Raw genomic sequence first — 20894 nt, forward strand, 5'->3', positions numbered from 1 at the left:
AAAGGCTCAGTACCCAAAGATCACTATCCCTACTGTGAAGCATGGTAGTCACAAAATCGTGTTAAGTGGGCGCACTTCTGGTAGAGACTGTAATTACGTCCCTAAAGGTCATGTACTCCAAAAAACTCTATAAACTTCAACCGGCATAGCCAACGACTGGCCACTCCTGGGAGTCTGGTTCCTCTTAGGTTTCTTCTTAAGTTTGGCCCCTACTGGGGAGTTTTTCCTAGCCACTGTGCATTAATTCTTGTTGCCTGCTCTTTGAGGTTTCAGGCTAGGTATCTGTAAAATCACTAGTGGCCACTGCTTATGTAAAAAGGGCTTTCTAAAATCAATTTGATTTGATAACAATTGCCAAAGTTAACGAAGGACATTGGTGACTAACAATATTGTAGCTTTGTATTTGTAATAGATAATGCCATTTCACAATATTAAAAAGATTTGCCTTATATTGTGATATTTTGTTAAATGTATACGGCCCAGAGACAAGAAAATGTGAAGAAAAAATTAAGGGAATGTAGAGTTTTATAGGTATTGAATATTAATATATTCAAATCCAAAACACCCCATTGATTTATCATACATAAAAATAACAACAACAAAAAATGATTTTTTTCTTGGTTCACCCTATGATGAAATGGGCATAGTTAAGTCTTAATTATTGAATCTTTATTCTTATTTAATATGTATCTTTTTTTTTTTTAAATCAACCAGGGTACATTTTCTATTGGAGTTCTTTTATTTGAGGTGGCTGCAGCTAAAAAGATATTGCCAAAAAATATGATTAAACATGCTCTCTAAAATAAAATGACCTTTTAATATATTTTAAACAAAATAATGTTTGTCTTATTACTAAAGTAAACCATGTCAAGGCTAGGTGAAAAAAATAAGAAAGCTCTTTCTTTCAAAATGTGTATTTTATATAATTATAGACAATTGACATACACTACTGAAAATGGATATGTCATTTTGGAAATAAACTCTACAAATGAAGTAGAAAATATAGTTTTATCTCATACCGTTGTCTGCTTCCCACAGGGTCTGTACAGCGAGTCTGAGGTATAGCACACAAACCCTCAATTTGTCTGATGAAGTCCACCCTCTGCGCCTCTTCATCAGACAAATAGCTTTGCTGTGACAACTCCTCCACCTGTACACATGAATAATGAAACATTTGAAGCAGTCAAAAGGTACTGAGTTAAGTTTACAGAGTTAAGTTGATAGCATAAGTAGATGTTGAAACGCAATGCAGTGTAGCCACTTCTGTGAGTGGCGCTTTCTTCCCCTCCCAATTTTACCTTCTCAAACAATTTCGTGGTGTCCGAGTTCTAATTATGGTCTTGCTTCTACAGTACCAGAGGACCAGGAGGAAACAAGACATTCACAATGCATGATGTGGAATCCCATTTTACTTTCCCTCCCACAAAAAGACTAATTTGCGCTGCCCTTTACAGGGCTTCTGGGCATGATCAGTATAACACGGGTTAAAAGCACACAACTCCACTGTGATGTAATGCTTTAGACACCTATGCCATTCGGGAGCCCGTTGAAATTCATCAATCATCATCATTAAGATCATTTTCATATTTTACCCCACTTTTCTCCCCAGTCATTTTCATCTTTTACCCCATCTTCCTCCCCAATTTTGTGATATAATATTTGTGATTTACCACTTCATTGCAGAAACTCTGTATATGCCGGAAGCAGGCAAAGCAACTATATTCAGTTACAAAACCCCAAACCCAGATGGTGCTGGCCAAGTGAACCAGCCTCAGTGGGGTCCCCGGGAGATTTTTTTTTTTCTTTTTTGAATCAAAGACATCAAACAGAAAAATCCCAGTGTTAGACGTAATATTGCATTTGGTCAAAAGTGTTGTCTTACTACAAAGTCCCTAAGGTCCCGGTCGTCTGTGTAGAGGCATATGTTATGAAGTTGCTTCTTTACATTGAAACCCTGTAAAAAAAAAAAAAAGTCTGGCATTAGGGTCTGTTAACCACAGTATGGAGCCTTACTTCCAATTTTTGTCCAAGGTCAACTTTGGTTTATTCACACAGTAGATAAAAACTCAAGAATACTCCGCCCCATTTTAGACACATAAATCCAAATTTAGCCATTGTAATATTCTTGTTTGCTCAGGGAATGCAAGTGAGCACAATAACAGAAAACTGTCTCTGTCCAGTTGGCTGAAGTATTCTTATATTGTCCAACCACTCACTACTCATCATTATCTGATTTTGTCTGGTTACATTTATGACATTTTGTTTTTCAAGACAGGCCCTGGTAAAAGACTCTCTCTCTTCCTAAAGGTAAACACCAATCTGACATGGCTGGATGGGTGAAAGTGAACTGACAAGAGCCATTGTCTCACCATGTTCCTGAGCAGTGCTGTGGCCTGCTCCAGGTCTCTGCGTGTGAGGCAGGAGAAGGCCAGACGCAACCCTGTGCTCCTCAACGCCTCCAGCTGCTGTTCTGGATGACTCCGGCTCCGCAGGTAGGCCTGGGCCCTCGGGATCTGCTTGGTGAGCACTGCCCGCTGAACCACCTCCTGTTGAACGCACAACGCGTAAAGTGCTTGGATGCAAGTAGTGTTGTGGAGTAAATATTAGCCACTTTCATTCTAGTGTTGTTTGGAGTTGTGCTGTGTTTGTGAAAAAGGGAGTGAGTTTGTAACCGTGGGTCTTTAAAAAAGTAATAAGAAAAGGCATTTGCAATTCACCGGACCTCCATAGAGAGGGACTTCCAGTCCTCGTACTCCAACTCCTCGGGTGCAGGTGTGGGAGATGGGATCGGGGTGGAGGTGTCGGGCCCTGTTTGCCAAGGGTACCTCTTCATGAATGTTCGCAGGTCCGAGATGTAACGATCCAATATAGCCACACACTCCCGCAGGTTCTCATCCAGCTCTGTAGAGCGGAAAAGTTGAAAATATGACAAGTGTTATTGTACGCTTGGAAATACAGACCATATCATCATTTCGCATACAGTATCTCACAAAAGTGAGTACACCCCTCACATTTCAATATTTGCTTAGGTTGAAGGGGTGGGTGGGTCAGCCTGTCAGTGCTCCGACCATACGCTACACACTGCATCAAATTAGTCTGAATGGCTGTCATCCCAGAAGGAAGCCTCTTCTAAAGATGATGCACAAGAAAGCCCGCAAACAGATTGCTGAAGACAAGCAGACTATGGACATGGATTACCGGAACCATGTCCTGTGGTCTGATGAGACCAAGATAAACTTATTTGGTTTAGATGGTGTCAAGCATGTGTGGCGGCAACCAGGGGAGGAGTACAAAGACAAGTGTGTCTTGCCTACAGTCAAACATGGTGGTGGGAGTGTCATTGTCTGGGGCTGCATGAGTGCTGGGGAGCTACAGTTCATTGAGGGAGCCATGAATGCCAACATGTACTGTGACATACTGAACAGAGCATGATCCTTCGGAGACTGGGCTGCAGGGCAGTATTCCAACATGATAACGACCCCAAACACACCTCCAAGACGACCACTTCCTAGCTAAAGAAGCTGAGGGTAAAGGTGATGGACTGGCCAAGCATGTCTCCAGACCTAAACCCTATTGAGCATCTGTGGGGCATCCTTAAACTGAAGATGGAGGAGTGCAAGGTCTCTAACATCCACCAGCTCCATGATGTTGTCATGGAGGAGTGGAAGAGAACTCCAGTGGCAACCTGTGAAGCTCTGGTGAACTCCATGCCCAAGAGGGTTAATGCAGTGCTGAAATATAATGGTGGCCACACAAAATATTGACACTTTGGGCCCAATTTGGAAATGTTCTCTTAGTGGTGTACTCACTTTTGTTGCCAGAGGTTTAGACATTAATGGCTGTGTGTTGCGTTATTTTGAGGGGACAGCAAATTTACACTGTTAGACAAGCTGTACACTCACTAATTTACATTGTAGCAAAGTGTAATTTCCCCAGTGTTGTCACATGAAAAGATATAATGAAATATTTACAAAAATGTGAGGGGTGTACTCTTGTGAGATACTGTAGATAACACAAAACAGTACAAGATCCACAATGGTGGTTTATTTCAACAGTTACCAAAACATATTATTCCAGAGACCACTTAAGCAGAGACAGGGAATATGTTTAACAAAACATATCTACACTGTATCAGTGAAAGTAATCGATGAAAGCCAATATTATTGGGACTATCTGCAGTGTCAAAATATACATCAGATATTAATATTGGCAATGGTTAAAAAATTATAATACTAGCAATTGCGGATAACCTGCAGTACCTATTGAAAACCCCTAGTTTATTTTGGCCAAAATGTAAGATCTACTAAATTTCTAAGGTCACCAGTGCACTGGAGTTTCCATTTCTATTACTATAGACCTAAATAACATGCCAAGAGACTGAAGCCGCAATCAGATCCTTTATTCTTTTCTCTACAGTTGGCAACTATGTAGGTTGATATAATATCCCTCAGGTGTTTTCATGGCAGCCACGCCTGATTGCTTTTTACAAGAGTCTATTTTTTTTCTTTAAAAGAACAGAAGGGATTTGAGAGTTTAGTGCATTCATTTTCAGAGAGCTGAGAAACAGAAGTGGAAAATGGATTAGGAAGATGCATGGCAGCCCACATGGACAAAAGGATTGAAGCCCAGTCTCTCTGTGGTTACAGTACTTGAGCCCCCACCACTCTGATGTGAGGCAGCCTTAGTGCATCACTCCTGATAGAGCAGCTGCATTTCAGAGATATAAAGGCTGGGAGGTCCCATGAATGTTTTCTTTACACAAATGTTACCACAAAATTTTATTTTTTTACTTTACAAATTTTATTTTTAACTCTAGCAACCTCCAGGATCGTATTGAACTATGTAGCAATTAATTGTAAAGCAATGGGGAAAGTGGCGAGGGTAGTGTCTTACCCTCTGTGGCTGATAGGACGACCCTGACTTGTGTGTTGAGGAAGGCCAGGGTGATGCTGAGAAGCTGCTCTGAGAACTGTCGGCTCTGGGCCTCTATGTGGGTCTCTTTAATGGCACAACGCAGAAGGTCCAAAGACGGAATTAAATCCTGGATATCTAGAGGAACAGAGAAAAACAATCAATCAAACTGTCAAATCTTGAGCAGATTATTGTGCAGTGTGCAGTATGTTAGGTTCATATTACCAGTATGGTCAAGAGATACATTATACCTATGAAAATCCTTGCAGGTAATAATGTAACAAACTTATATGATGAAAGAGGTGTTAGCGTTTGCATATCCAAGGTTTTGAGGCAACAGGAGGCCTAGCTGTTCGAGCATTTGACCTGCAACTAAACGGTTGCTAGATCGAATCAATGAGCCGTTAAAAAAATATAATGAAGCAAAGCCGGTTAAAGGTAATTGTTTCAAGGTCATAGTTATAAAAGACGTGTTCTCAGTCAACTTAACTGGTAAAATAAAGGATGTGAAAAATAATATCAATATTAAAAAGTCCAAAACCAAGCATGACATCAACAACCCACTAAAGGCAATATAGTATGACGATGCATCCACAACACACACAGGAATAATAACATTCACGTATGTCCAGCACGCATTATCAATGCCAATACCTTTCATTACTTTTACCAATGTATATCATAAAATCAAGAAGTATTCACACATTTCATCCTACAGGCTGCATTAGGTTAGAGATAACATAACTGCACACGTAGCTAAACGTACCACAGACAATGTATGCTATGCTTGTGACGACTAGGGAACTTAATGTGAACTAAACGAACCAGTGTGAAATTCATCCACGGTTATTCCAATAATTTCAAGTGAATGGGTGTGACCAAACTTTTAACTGGTACGGTACTTAAATTACTATGCCATTCTACAACCCCGTTATCAAAAAAGTTGGGACATGGCATAAAATGTAAATAAAACCAGAATGCAATGATGTGCAAATCATTTAAACCTTTTATTCAATAGAAAATAGTATAACAACAACATCAAATGTTGAAACTGAGCCATTTTATTGTTTCTTGGAAAATATATGCCCACTTTAAATTTGATGCCAGCAACACTTTGAAAGAAAGTTGGGACAGAGACACCAAAAGACTGGAAAAGTTATGTAATGCTAAAAAACTAAACCTGGTGGAATATCACACAACTATTTAGGTCAATTGGTTGAATTCAATTCAAAACTTACAAATGAAATACAGGATTTCCATGACCATTCAAAAATGTAATTACTTCACATAGCCTATTCACTTTGGATGTCATCTTTTTCTAATAACTTGGTTTTTAGATAACTTATGTCACCTATAGATTAGCTGTGTAATTTTCATTTTCTACATTTGTAGGGCCTAATAAACTTTCCTTTTTTTGTATTCTATATAGTTTGATAACGACCCAGTTGATTAACTGATGCTCTGGCTGGATGGTGCAGAGGAGAATGTGTATGCTAACAGGGACGATTAGTATGCTAATGAAGCCGAACGGCATTTGGCTCTGGCGGATACTGGGGGTCTGAAAGGCCTAGTGGTTCTAGTCTTAAGGGAAGGCCGTGCTTATTTCAGCACAATGCCAAACCACATTCTGCACATATTACAACAGCATGGCTCCATAGTAAAACTGCCTGCAGTCCAGACCAGTCACCCATTGAAAACATTTGGCGCGTTACGAAACGAATAATACAACAAAGTATGTATTACTGTTGAGCAGGTATATCAAGCAAGTATGGGAATATATTTCACTTTCAAAACTACAGCAATTGGTCTCCTCAGTTCCCACACACTTCCAGAGTATTGTTAAAAGAAGAAAAAACTTTTTTTTTAAACCATTAAATTCAAAATGGGCATGTATTTTTCCAAAAACAATAACATTTCTCGGATTCAGAATTTGATATGTTGTCTTTGTATTACTGGCTTGTACTTTGTATGATAAATGATTTGCACATCATTGCATTCTGTATTTATATGCATTTTACACACTGTCCCAATGTTTTTGAAAACAGGGTCCTATTACCATGACAATACTAAGCATACATAATAGAATTCTACCGTACGTGAAAAGCATTATGTTTTGTAAATGCCTCACTCTTCAGCTGGCTTTGGGTTGAGACAGCAGCTGGCTGGTCAGACAGAGTGTAACCCGTAGGGGGACTCAGGATGTTCTTTTTGCTCTTCAGGAAAAAGTCCACTGTGTCCAACTGGTGGTTCTTCAGACCAGCCTGCAGATACAAGAGAAAGATGTGTTGTTCCATCTTTAAAATCAAGCAAACTATTTATAGGGAAAAAATACTGAACAAGTCACAGATCTCCGACCTGCAGGGCGTGAATAGGGATGGAGCATCGGCCCCATTCATTCAGGTGGCACAGAGAGTCAACAGTGCTTGCGCTGCCAAACACCATAAGTCGGTTGAGCAGCTCTTCCTGTGACACAGCAAACAGCACCAGGTATAGGCCTGACGCTGCAATATACAAAGCCTTACGTCAATATCCACACAAACTAGTGCGCACACACGCGGAAATAACAAAAGCATAGTGTCAAATAAAAGCATACACACCCCTAAGCACCATTTTATATTTTTGTTCCTACCTTAAAATTAAATCTACATAACCAACTAGGCACTGTATATTTACTAAGTGCTAAATTGTATGAAGGAACTATGAAGGGGTAATCCACCTACAGAAACAAAAAAGAAGTTTCTCTGAGACAAGGAAAACCAGTAGCAATGCGTCAGTAATGTCTTCTATCACATTTGCTTACAATTCCTAACAATTACATACTTCAGATCACCAAATCGACATGGTACAAAACTGCATTTTGCTTATGAGGTTTTACTACTGTAACAATACTTCCCAGGCAGACCTTCACTTTGGCAATATTGCGTAGATTTCTATGTTTTCAACATACCTATAAATTAGTGTAATATGCCAGCCTACCTAGAGAGAGCGTTGCATTGTGGGTTTTATAGTTAACTTGAGTCTCAACCGATTTCATCAAAAAACATAATACTGCCTATTACAAACTGCAGAAAAGACGGCAACATATAGTAGGTATTAGCATTATTTAGCCATGTATGTCATATGAATGTTTTTCAGTGGATTACTTTTTAGAACCCCTCAAAATACTGCCAACACATTTATAGAAAGTGCATAAACATGTATGACCTCATTTCTGTATACAATAACAGACTCACTCTTGAGAAAGAGGCAGAGCTGCTCCTCTGCAGTACGCTGGACAGGCACGCTGGGAGAGGTGGGTCGGTGGTAGGTCACGGTCTGGGACTGCAGATCCCAGAAGGCCACAGCAGTCTCGCCGTTCCCGGGGCAGACAAAGGTTACCACAGTGGAGAACTCAGAGACAGAAAGCAGCACTGGGGCAGCGTTGTTTGGGACAGAAAAGTGCATGGTGAGACCCCCTGATGGGACACTGCTCTTAGAGGTCTTGGCAGCAGCGGCTGCCTGTGTACACTCAAAGTGGGGGAAGTCCTTAAACCAAGGGCTCCCCAGAGTCTGAGGTGATGAGGAAGGTGAAGCCTTAGCCTTCTTATACAGGGAAGTCAGCCGAGCTTCCCAGGACCTAGAGATAAGCAGGAGTAAGACAGATTAAAGAACCCAAAAAGGCCTTTCAGGTCTACGAAGATAAAAACATAAAATGCTACTCTACTGTTACTTTACTGTTTTTGTATTATCATTGAAAATAAGTTGTATTCAATTTAGTTCCTCATACCAGTCAGTGCTGAAGGAGGTGCCTAGCACTGTGTGGCTGTAGGTGGAGCTTAATAAGCTGTCCTGATTCCAGGGTTCCTGGGGCTTGAATGGAGGACGACTGGGGACCAGCCTACACAAAAGATGCGCTGGGTACATCCTACCAGAACATGAAAGAGCAACAACAACATCTGTCAGTCGGAAGAGAACAGGCCTTATCTAAAACCCTTTCCCTGTTTCTCAACTGCTCACACCCGCTCTCCTTGCCTTCTTCGAACGCTTTGAATAAGAAGTGGCGAGAGAACCTCTAGCTGAATGCTCTTGTGAAGGTGACAAGGAAAGAGAAAACGAAATGACTAGCGAAGAAAAGACACAATGTTGGTTACCAAGCCGAACTGAACAGGTCAAATCACAAGTAAAACCATTTGGTCGATTTTGATGGTTGTTCTTCCAAGTTTCCTGTTAGTTACCTGAAGTAGTGGTTGAGGTCAACAGCCAAGGCAGTGTTGGACTGAGTGGCAGCAACAACAGTACAAAGGTCAGGGGACACATGGAAAAAGCCAAAGGACTCCAGCAAAGGGACCGGCTCATCTTCCCCCAGACAAGCTGTGTGATATGAGGGCAAGTCGACCGTGGCCAGCTGCTTACCCTCAGCACTGTCAAACACATCTGGAGCAGTGAATTAAAGATTTGACTTAATGACAACCGTGGACAGAGTAAGATATTTCCACTCAGTCCTGAGAGATGACAGAAAATGTCTACCTGGTTCCTGATTGTCGAACGACAACTCACTGCTCAGCACCAGTGCAACACCACCGACACTGCTCTCCGTGTCGCACACGAAAATAATCCACGCAAAATCAATCAAAGCGACTGTTGTAAAATGAGCCGAATAGCTGAACCATTGATCAGAGGTCAGATGAAGGATACATATGACTCCAGCTGTGGTCAGCACAAAGAGGGTGCCTCTGCAGAGCTGGTAGTTAGCACATTGGTCCAGTGGTACCTCGGGAGGCAGAGCAATGCTCGAGCAGGACAGGACCTCTGGTTCCGCCCCCTGTATCCACCGCAGCTGCACCACAGCACTGGAGTTGAGCAGGAGGAAACACCTGGCATCCACCAAGGACAATATCCTCAGGGACAGCACCTCAGACACACCTGCACAATCGAAATGGCATTGGTGCAAGTTAGTGCAAGCACAGTCGTCACCCACATAGCTTGCACAAAACACTTTATACAAGACCGCGTACAAGTGCAGCGATAATTACATTCAGCTTCTTTAGGTTATTATGTCCTGCACAGCTTAGTTGGTGCAATATGGGGCTGCATTGATTAGGGTTGCAGCGTTAATACCCATGGGGGGCCCCAAGTACAAACATTTACTGTAAGTTGCTCTGGATAAAAGTGTCTGTTGAATTACTGAAATGTAGAATTTTTAGATCTTTCTCTAACATGCATTATATCCAAATGTCAGATTTTGTAACCTATACTGTAAAACCGATGATAAGTAAATTGAGAAAATGTATGCACTCATGTTGAGAAAAGTGAAGAGGGAATACACTCTGGATAAGTGTCTGCTAAATAACTATGGTCTAAATAAAAACGTACCCATTGATCAATATATAGCTTTTTGAAAAGGAATTTAGTATGGATTATAAATTCAAGCAGATAGAATGAAATGGGACTTGATGTAAATGCAGAACAATTACAAAGATAGTATAACTTTAGGTCATTCCTCCATATGTAATGTGGTCCAAAAGTGAAACATTATTCACTAATATGAATTCAACAGATAATGACAAATACATTAGGGTGACATACCCAGGTCTTTTTCCTTGACCAGCTGCATTAGATTCTCTAATGAAAACTCAGAGGCAGAGACAAATGTGGTGGAGGAGGGGCCCTCTGCTTCCAGCTCATACAGTGTCAGCTCACACTCTGAGGTAACAGCCAGCAGTCTAGAGCTACCACAGGCTCCATTGTGAGACGTCACCTCTTCCCAAGTGAAACTACAGACAAGGAAGAATGTATTCAGTTAATGAACAGTTAACTGAATACACACACACACACACACACACACACACACACAGTGTGAACTACTACTACTATCATTAATGTGCACATAAACGCATGACAGTTTTGTCTTTTAGTTTCATTTACTCACTCCGTATATTTGCCCTTCACTGTTTTTCCCGGTGCTTTGCTCTTTGAAATGTCGCCGACAATCATCTCGCCAGTACCACTCAAGTAGCAGAGCAAGGTGCATCCTTGAGCCATTTTGGCTTTTGCTGCGTCCACAACATTTTTAGAGAGGTTACCCTCCGGGATGAGAGCAACTTCTAATGCACAGTTATCTCGAGTTTCAGATCTGTGTAACATCTTTATCATGTCGAACTTGTTGCAAATATTTTTACTACCTAATCTGTATTTTACAATTAGCAGTTTGCAACATACTCATCTGTCGAATTGCCGGGAAAACAATAAAAAGCAAACACTAACACCTTCCATCATAAAAATATTCTAACCAAGCGCTTCCTGACACAACATCACATGACATCATATTTCTCTGTATCAGCTGATTAGCGATTGCCCAATAGAGGAAGGAGTAAAAAAAGAAATCATTGAAAATCTGTAGAAATGCTTGTCAACAAACACATTTTTAATGTTGAAATCTTGATATTTCCAAATAATGTTATTTTATGGATGCATTAAATAATAATGTAATCCTTCTTTTCAAAGCAATATATCCAAAGTGGATCTTGCTGCGATTGCTTTTGTCTTAACGGAAAAGGAGGAAGTGACCAGCTAACGCAGACTTGTACTGAAGACTCTCTTCGTTCTCATTTTCCAAGTAAAACACATATTAGTGAGGCGATCTATGTGCTAGCATTTTTATTAGGCTTTACAAACACGGTCCAGTTTAGCCGCGTGTGAATTCACTGATGTCAAACACACTCACATAACCAGTATTATAACGCTTTTATAATTGTTCTTAAACTGTCTCAGTCACCAAGGATAGGTTTTGAAGTTCTCGGATTGTCAGACAATGCACCAAGGACCAAAAACATGGAGGAGAAAGCATTAGAAGTATACGGTAAATATATGTATTTGTATCTTGAAAAGACTGATACTTTACGTCAGCTAGCTGGGTTTGTTAGGTTAAGTGCTGTTTTAAGACAATGAGGACCAGGAAGCTTTGAGTGGGAGAAAGTTTGAGTCACAAGGTAGAATGATTTTAGTTTAATCCCGATGTACTGTAAACTGGCACCAGGGTGGATAAGGCGCCGTACATCAGATTTCAAAAGTCTGGGTACTCTTGGTTTTATATGTAAACTTAATCTAACAAGGTGTCAGTCAGAAAGCTAATTTGAATGTTTAAATGTATTGCCTTTTCACCTCAATGTAACCCCTGTTTCGTTCCCCAGATGTTATTCGTACTATCCGGGACCCTGAGAAGCCTAACACGCTAGAGGAACTGGATGTTGTAACGGAGAAATGTGTTGAGGTCCAAGAGCTTGGAGAAGACGAATACCTTGTCATTATTAAGTTCTCTCCAACTGTCCCACATTGTTCTCTGGCAACACTAATCGGTGCGATTCACCTGATAAGAAACCACAGTTCATAACTGACTAAAACATCATGACTACTGATACAATGTTTTTTGGAATGCCCTAGTGGCATACTCATAGCCTGGTCCCAGAACACTTAGTGCTCATTACAGCTCGATTCCAGTCATTGTAAAACCAAATAATGACACTCATAGCCTCACAAGCAGTCAGGCTAAGAGTATCTCTAGAACATTGTCTATATCAAAGCTCCTATTCTTTTAATAGGGCTAAATAGGACATTTTAAAATACTATGATAATGTTGAATGGCATTGGTGGTCTTTGAAAGAGATGCTGTGTGAAGCACAAAAGTAGGCACTGTCCAAACTTTATCCAGCAGATACATGCTCTGCAATTTAAATGCTTGTGTGAAATGTAACTGACTTAGCATTTCTACTTCAGAGTGTTTCAGTACTTCCACAAAGTTGTCAAGTAACTTAACGTTGCATTGATCTGCTAAGAAATACTTTGTCTACACACATTCCCAACCATACTCAGAAGGGGGCTTATAATAACTGCCAGTCTCAGAAAAACCCACATGTTTCATTGTGCTTCTTTCAAATTGATTTTTTTCTGTAGAGAGAGGTATTATTCCAGTGAGGTTTGTGTTCTGCAGATGTTGTATGCATTTACAAACTGTCTACTTCAGAGTTCAATATAAAATCAGCATTCCCCTACCTTTTCAAAGACTACCTAAAATTACTGCTTGGCCATCATGAACTAACACCTACTATGTTTATTATGTATATTCTCTTCACCTCAAGCTTCTGACATTAACTAAAAAAGTGTTGAATGTACATACTACTGATGTTATTCTACCTGGCTTTATGAAGATGTATACACTGACTGTAAGTATTTCTGGATAAGAACTACTGCTCAATGACTTTAATGTAAAGGTAATTTGCAATGTGTGTTTCAGGCCTATGCTTACAAGTTAAACTGGAGAGATGCTTGCCATTTAAACACAAGGTAAGCCTTCGGGGACTAGTCTTTTCAGAATATCAACGTTATCATCCTGTCAGTCCTTAAATCAGAGTTTAATACGTTAATGTAAATGTGTGCATTAATTGGAAATGTTTTTTTCTATCCAATTATATAGTTCTCAAATATTTCCTGCCTTTCAAACCTTTGATGTCATAGTGCTGTGTGTCAATTTAATTCAAGCCTTGTCTCTGAAGCCCACAATGAAATGGAAAACATTGTTTATAATGAGATGCCTCTGGAACAGATCCAGCTCTATGAGAATGCATTGTCTGGTGGTTTGCTGGCTCTGGCTGTGATGCGCTAACCTCCAGCCTTTCTTCCTGATTAGATCTGTCTTTGGGAACACACTCACACCAAGTTTGTTTTCACAATCAAGTTCATTGTTCTTTTAATGTTTACTTTATCTGTTCTTATTCCACAGTTGGAAATTTACATTTCTGAAGGAACCCATTCTACAGAGGAAGATAGTAAGTGTTACTACCCACGAAAACACTGTCCACATCTCCATGCTATTTAAAAAAAGGTTAAATGTAGACATGGATAGATTTAATCTCCTGGTACAAGCTCCACAAAAATGTAACTTTTGAAACTGGTACTTCTGAGACCCATTTTCTTGCCTTTTGGTCACATATATTACAAACCTTCAGGCTTTAGTTCAGTGGCATAACACGACTTGTGGAGTACACACGACCAGTGTTTGAAACTGTGATGAACTGTTTGCCTCTAGTTAACAAACAGATCAATGACAAGGAGAGAGTAGCAGCTGCCATGGAGAACCCCAACCTGCGGGACATTGTGGAGCAGTGTGTTACTGAATCTGATGACTGAGCCAAGGGACTGGCATCTTGAAGACTTTACAGTTCAAACCAATATATTCAGTAAGAACCAGATGGAAGAAAACATACAGAAGAAGCAAACCACAACCTGACAACTGTTTGTGCTTTCTGTAGAAACATGTTTTGCTACTATTTTGCCTCAGGCCCCAAATTGAACCAGGTTGTCTCCATCACAACTTTTCACAGTTTTTATTGCCTAAATGCTATTTGGAAAGCAAGTTCTGCTACATTGACAGTAGATGTAGCCATTAATGTATATTGAGAGAACATCATGCCGCTGTTAATTATTAAAAAAAATTAAATATTGTTCATGTTCTTGATAAAGATGTTTGATATGCTTGCTCATTTCAGAGCACAAAATCTGCTCAATAGCACCACTAATACATTACTATATTGAAAATACTGTGTTTAAAATTAAACTATGTAAAGTGTTTAATTTTTTTACATTTCTGCACACCTTTTACATTAGTTCATTTAAATCGTGTGTGTGTGTGTGTGTGTGTGTGTGTGTGTGTGTGTGTGTGTGTGTGTATACTGAACTAAATTATAAACGCAACACTTCTTTTGCCCCCATTTATCATGAGCTGAACTCAAAGATCTAAGACTTTCTCTGTGTACACAAAAGGCCTATTTCTCTCAAATATTGTTCACAAATCTGTCTAAATCTGTGTTAGTGAGCACTTCTCCTTTGCCGAGATGATCCATCCACCTCACAGGTGTGGCATATCAATATGCTGATTAGACAGCATGATTATTGCACAGGTGGGCCTTAGGCTGGCACAATAAAATGTGCAGTTCCATCACACAGCACAATGCCATAGATGTCGCAAGTTTTGAGGAAGTGTGCAATTGGCATGCTGACTGCAGGAATGTCCAGAGCTGTTGCCTGTGAATTGAATGTTCATTTCTCTACCATAAGCCATCTCCGAAGGTGTTTCAGAGAATTTGGCAGTACATCCAACCGGATTACTTAAAGTTGTTTATTTCATCATGACAGAACCAGGGGGCTGGATATCAAGGTTTTCTGGAAAATGTGAGATATATAATCTGGAAAAATGTCCCTCTAGAACTTGAGAAGAATATTTTTCCATATATACATTTGTTTTGCTGTCTTAATTAACTAAACTCATTATAACTGGAATACTGCAATTTTAGGTCTATGTGGAAAAATTAAGTTTGATGTAATGATTTATGTATGTATGTTTTTAAGGAAATGTATAAAGCAAATAATACATTTTATAATAATGTCTAAGGAATACATTCCTTTTCTGGAAAAATGTATGAGTTAGTGTATAATTTGTGTATGAGGGGAATTATTAACTGTACCTTAATTTCTTTCTGGGATTAAACCCAAATGGCAATGCATTTTTCTTTAGATTTTCTCACTATGCAACAATGCAATGGCAGTCTTATAACAATAATTTCATAAGTAGGACTGTATCAAAATATGGAGCTGTTACAAGCTCCAAAAGTGAGTTCAGTAAAATAGATCTGTTCTGTAATTCTGCTACCATTCCATGAGAGGGCACTGTTGCTCTAAACACTGTCCATTATACTGTAGTGAAGGTGAGTTTTTCAAGTCTTCTACCCAAAATGTACAAATGGAATTAAATGTGAAGAAACAGAATTACTAGAAAGTACTTGTCATTGTCTTGAATGCTGACTGCTGTTCTATTAATTGTTTCTATGCGTGTTTTCCTATCCACTGGGTGTAATACAGTTTGATAACTTGAAAATCTGCCTCTTGGTCATTGGTTCACATCCTGGTGAGGCCACATTAATGTCTTAATTCAGATAAAGTGACGATTCCTTATGCACTGAGTGGTTAAAGTGTCTTGTGAAAATGGGCAAAATATTATTTCAATCATTCTATTTGTTAGTAAATATTTTGTAGAAACGTAGTATATACAGCACAATAATTTGAAAGGATTGGTGTTGTGTTGGAATAATATTAACTGACATAACTGACATAAAGCAATAGAGGCCACATTGTTTATGTAATCAATAGGGCCTGGAGGGTTGTGGTACATGATCAATATACCACAGTGGTGTATTAGCTGTTTACTATTAAACACTCACATGGTTTTTTCTTATTTCAATGTATCTATAATGATATTTTTATGAAACAGAAAACATGTTTGTGCCGTACCTGTAATGCCAGGATGTTTTATCCAATCAGCATCCATTTTATTTAATGAATGCACATACTGTACTAAGTAAGTAACATGGGATAATAGTCTGATGAATGGTATTAGAAGAATGCCGTTTAAGTGAAGGATTTTTCAATAGTTTACGCAATATTTTGGGAACCTCCGCTAGACTGAATGATGAACACTGAACCTGCCGCTTTTGAGCAAAGCGTACGGTTCTTAAATGTCAGAGCGGGTGGAAGAAATGAGCAGAAAGGCCAATTGTTCATGCAGACAAAGAACCTGTGAGTGCCATTGTTTTTCAGGGACAAGGAGATCAAGCGCATGTAATGCAAATCAGCCAGTCAATACAGGAGGAGGGAAATCACTTTACAGAACCAGAAAACACATTTGTCAGGGCATAAACAATGGAATTCTAAGATTATTTTCTGTGTTCAGAGTGGTCTGAGTACTTCAAAAAGCACACCCATCACTCACAGCTTTCAAATGTTATTTCAAAATGAACAGGATACCCACTGTATGGACCATTAAACTAAATGCTTACATGCCGGTTTCTTCACAACAGTGCAACTAAAAAGGAGAGTAAATGAAGAGTAATTAAAAGAGAAATGTAAAATGGCCACAACTTATAAACATAATAATGTGAATGATGGTAAGGTTAAGAGTAAAGTGGCGACTACAGTATTTATATGTGTATTAAGCAGGGGAGTGGGGATTTTTTAAATTGTGCATTTGTAAATAGTAAAAAGGAGACTGTCAGAAGCAGTTATGAAGTGTGCTTGTGACAGGACTATATGTGTGTCCTGGTGAGTGCTTGTGTTTTGCCAATCTTGTTTGTGTTTGACAGTTTAATGACTGGCAAATAGAAACTGACTCTGAGCCTGTCGGTATGGGGTCTCATGCTTTGATACAGACCCCATATGTTCGATGATAAGAGGATGAACAGCACATGGCTGGGGTGTGTGGGATCCCTGATAAACCTTGGGCCTTCATCAGGCACAGCTTCGGATAGTTAATCCTGGATGGGTGGAAGCTTGGCCCTGGTGATGTATTGGGCTATCTTAACTACCTGCTGTAGGGCGCTGTAGAACCGTGTGGAGCAGTTCCCATACCAGGCCGAATGCAGCCAGTCAGGATGCTCTCAATGGAGCAGTGGTTCTATTTTTATAGGACCCAGGTTGGCATTCCCAACTCCTTTAGTCACTTCAGGGAATAAAGCTGCTGTTCCGCACCACTGCTGTTTCATGTTACCCTGCAGGAAACAGGTGGTGCTCCATTACCGTTTCATGTTACCCTGCAGGAAACAGGTGGTGCTCCGCTACCGTTTCATGTTACCCTTCAGGAAACAGGTGGTGCTCCGCTACCGTTTCATGTTACCCTGCACGAAACAGGTGGTGCTCCGTTACCATTTCATGTTACCCTGCAGGAAACAGAAGGTGCTCCGCTACTGTTTCATGTTACCCTGCAGGAAACAGGTGGTGTTCCGCTACCGTTTCATGTTACCCTGCAGGAAACAGGTGGTGCTCCGCTACCGTTTCATGTTACCCTGCAGGAAACAGGTGGTGCTCCGTTACCATTTCATGTTACCCTGCAGGAAACAGGTGGTGCTCCGTTACCATTTCATGTTACCCTGCAGGAAACAGGTGGTGCTCCGTTACCGTTTCATGTTACCCTGCAGGAAACAGGTTGGGTGCAATTAAAACAAAGCACACATCGTGGACATAAAGTACTTGTCTAATTGATACCACCCAAGCTGCACAAATGTCAACTTGCAAAACAATTCTGGGGGTGTGGAGCCGTGGTCAAGGGGGAACACTCCCAGCTCCATGCACATATGATGCCCCATGCCAGAGACCATAATTCAATACTATTCTCCACCCTTCACCTCTGTGAAGATGGAATGCCGAAATACATTCCATTTACTCCGGGCTGTGTGAATAGCAATAGAAGGCATTCTGTGTAGATCCTGCTACTGTGTGGTTGTAGGCAAATTGCAGTCCACTCCTCCAGGCAAACTACCTTTGCACCAGGGGCATAGTCATAAGTTACCTTGGTGCACTGGGATGATGATGTAGAGGCTACAGTTTCGGACAGGGAGCAGTTGAAGGGGTCTGTGAAGATGCCCACAAGCTGGTTGGCACACACTCTGAGGAACCAGTTGTGGATGCCCTCGCAGAGGGTGTCTCAGGGAGAGTATGATGGCAGAAACAAAATACTTTCCCATAGTACTCATTGCAGATTATGTGAAATAGGGACAAATATCATCATCCACCACTATTAGACGTTTTGGAAAAGGGTACATGAACATTAATTGATCTAGACATTTATAAATTGATGAAAGCATTGTTGTTGAAGACAAAATTTAGCTAAATTTGTCAAAGGCAAAAGAGATGATGAATGAATGATGCATGTTGTTATCAGCATAATACAGCAAAGTCAGCTACAGTAGCGATGAAACTGGACTGATTTGGGTTTAAGTCAGCTCCACTTAGTGGTTGGCCGTAAAGCACTCAGATACAGCACCAGACAGAGACATGTTGATTACCCCAAGGAGTCCTTTAATCATGGCAGGAAATGGTGTCATTTAGGCGTTAAAATGAATCTGGGCTGTGGAGGATTGGGGTAATAAAATAAAACACATTTCTGATCTATCACTGTATACACATGCTGTACTGCATGCACTGCAATGTCAATAGCACTCCTGTAAGCTCTCAGGATATATATTTTTCAGCAGAGCTTCCTAAATGAACACTGAGTTTAGAGTGTACAGTCGATGCTACTGTCATTTGGTTAGAGTGACATCTATTTGCACTGCCCCCGGTCACTTCCATCGACTCTCAATCCCTAACGTTGGTTGGATTTTGATGTCTGATCAGTCAGAATTCACTCTTCCTTTAAGTTACAGCTCCCACTAATGTCAGCTATTGTCTATGTATTCCTTTTTAGGTTCTTAATGTTCATTGGATTTTAAAAGCTGGACGGCAAAATTCAATCTGTTAAGTGGCAGGGCTCAACAATGTTAATACAGTACTGACATTAAAATTATAATTTTTTCCCACACCAAGACAACTATATTGAAAAGCAAATTAACACTTAAACATCAATGAAATTATACTTGAACAGTCCAGTTAAAAATGCTGGTTGTGAAGTGATGTATGTCATTTATGTACACCAGGTCATCAAAACCAATTGCCTGGAATGTCAGGGCTATCTCAGGTATGATAGTGATTATATTTATTGAGCATGCAAACACAAAAAAACATATTACACATTCAGCCCCCCAAAAATATTTTTGAAAGTCATAAACAGCATATTCGACTGATAACTACCCAGCAAACAGTGAATATTCAAAGGGCATGTGCCTATGTTCCAATTAGACAGTGTTTCATTTTTGTTCATTTGAGACAGTAATGCACAGAGCATGCATGACATCTTGTCAGTGAACAATTACAACCCCCTAAAGGTAAAAGTTTTTTTAAATTCCATCTGGCACTATTTTGGACATTTTGACTTCAAAATTGTCTTCCTTTATAGTAGAATGGAATGTATGAACTAACCTAGTCAGACACCTATATAAGCTATAGTGTGACATGATGGACATTTGTTAAAAAAACATGTTTAATAAAAAAATGTAAAGCCATAACATTCTGGAGTATAGACATCACATTGGAATTGCCCAGGAGATCATGAGAATGAGTATAACAGTGTTAGGGGGCCATTGGAGAGGCGGGGGTGATTGGGTGGCTCAGGGGTTGAATATCTCTGGCTGTCATTTTCATTCAAAGATGTGCCATATGTCATTCTTTTCAACAGAATCGGGGGTAGAAAGTTCCTAGCATATATGGTTCTATATATGGTTCAAGTAATTGAAATGTGTGGATGAAAAACAAGTTTGTCAAAGGAATTTAAATGAAACTCAAAAGAATACCAATTCTACAACCCTCTTGTTATCTCTTTAATATGAGAGGCTAATTGCTGAAAACATTTTCATGAAGCAATTGCTTATTTACAATTTTTACAGTGAGACAAGGTTGTGAAGACAGTACAGTATGCAGTTAAGAAATATAGCTCTTAGTCAGGCACTTGGTATAGCCTGATTACGAAGTTCCCTCCCTCCACAGAAGTTCAGACAGACAATGCCATTACCTCCAAATATATTTTTATATATAGTTCCGGAAAAAATTAAGAGACCACTGCACCTTATTTTGTTATTTGAAGTACAAACTGTGTGAATACAGATAAAATCATTGATTTATTCATTACGATCTTTGTCTGTTATCGTTGATTACACCATTATACCATTGCCATGCCTGTCCTAATATCAGACTATTTTACATAAATCCATGTCACCCAATTTCATATGATATGTTATGTTATGTTAGGTTACATTACAATGCGCTACCAAAATGTGTAATACATAACAAATTGGCTAAAACGTAACATTATCAACGTATCATATTTTACGAACGGTACAAAAACGTATCATTCATTACGAATTTGCACAAAATGAACAAGCTGTGTCTCATATCAGCTTTCAGATCTGAAGGCAGACACCCTACACATTGCTCCACACAGGGCTTATGGATATTAAGGGACATATAATGGCCTTAACAAGATCGCAACATTATGTAATAAATGCATTTTAACGTTACAGTTACAGTGC

The 20894-nt window shown here is 39.8% G+C and overlaps 2 protein-coding genes across 2 annotated transcripts in view; one reads left to right on the forward strand and one right to left on the reverse strand.

The window, feature by feature from the left end:
• spg11 (SPG11 vesicle trafficking associated, spatacsin) overlaps positions 1 to 11199 on the reverse strand; it is a 48073-nt gene extending 36874 nt beyond the window's left edge. The window contains exons 1-13 of the mRNA XM_010904547.3: positions 10820 to 11199; positions 10477 to 10664; positions 9586 to 9813; positions 9126 to 9324; positions 8678 to 8815; positions 8145 to 8527; positions 7267 to 7412; positions 7040 to 7172; positions 4894 to 5049; positions 2723 to 2901; positions 2370 to 2546; positions 1883 to 1954; positions 1020 to 1150 (exon numbers count right to left, since the gene is read on the reverse strand). Coding sequence (XP_010902849.2) covers positions 1020 to 1150; positions 1883 to 1954; positions 2370 to 2546; positions 2723 to 2901; positions 4894 to 5049; positions 7040 to 7172; positions 7267 to 7412; positions 8145 to 8527; positions 8678 to 8815; positions 9126 to 9324; positions 9586 to 9813; positions 10477 to 10664; positions 10820 to 11043 — 2354 coding nt within the window. The 5' untranslated portion in view covers positions 11044 to 11199. The remainder of the gene's footprint in view (positions 1 to 1019; positions 1151 to 1882; positions 1955 to 2369; positions 2547 to 2722; positions 2902 to 4893; positions 5050 to 7039; positions 7173 to 7266; positions 7413 to 8144; positions 8528 to 8677; positions 8816 to 9125; positions 9325 to 9585; positions 9814 to 10476; positions 10665 to 10819) is intronic.
• Positions 11200 to 11346: 147 nt separating this feature from the next.
• On the forward strand, positions 11347 to 14405 carry ciao2a (cytosolic iron-sulfur assembly component 2A). The gene is made up of 6 exons (XM_010904551.5): positions 11347 to 11506; positions 11662 to 11749; positions 12081 to 12245; positions 13181 to 13230; positions 13667 to 13712; positions 13973 to 14405. Exons 2-6 carry the CDS (start codon positions 11722 to 11724, stop codon positions 14071 to 14073), a joined length of 390 nt encoding a protein of 129 aa, XP_010902853.1. The 5' UTR covers positions 11347 to 11506; positions 11662 to 11721; the 3' UTR covers positions 14074 to 14405.
• The last annotated feature ends 6489 nt before the right edge of the window (positions 14406 to 20894 follow it).

The sequence above is a fragment of the Esox lucius genome, chromosome 19 (assembly GCF_011004845.1).
Source record: "Esox lucius isolate fEsoLuc1 chromosome 19, fEsoLuc1.pri, whole genome shotgun sequence".
NCBI lineage: Eukaryota > Metazoa > Chordata > Actinopteri > Esociformes > Esocidae > Esox > Esox lucius.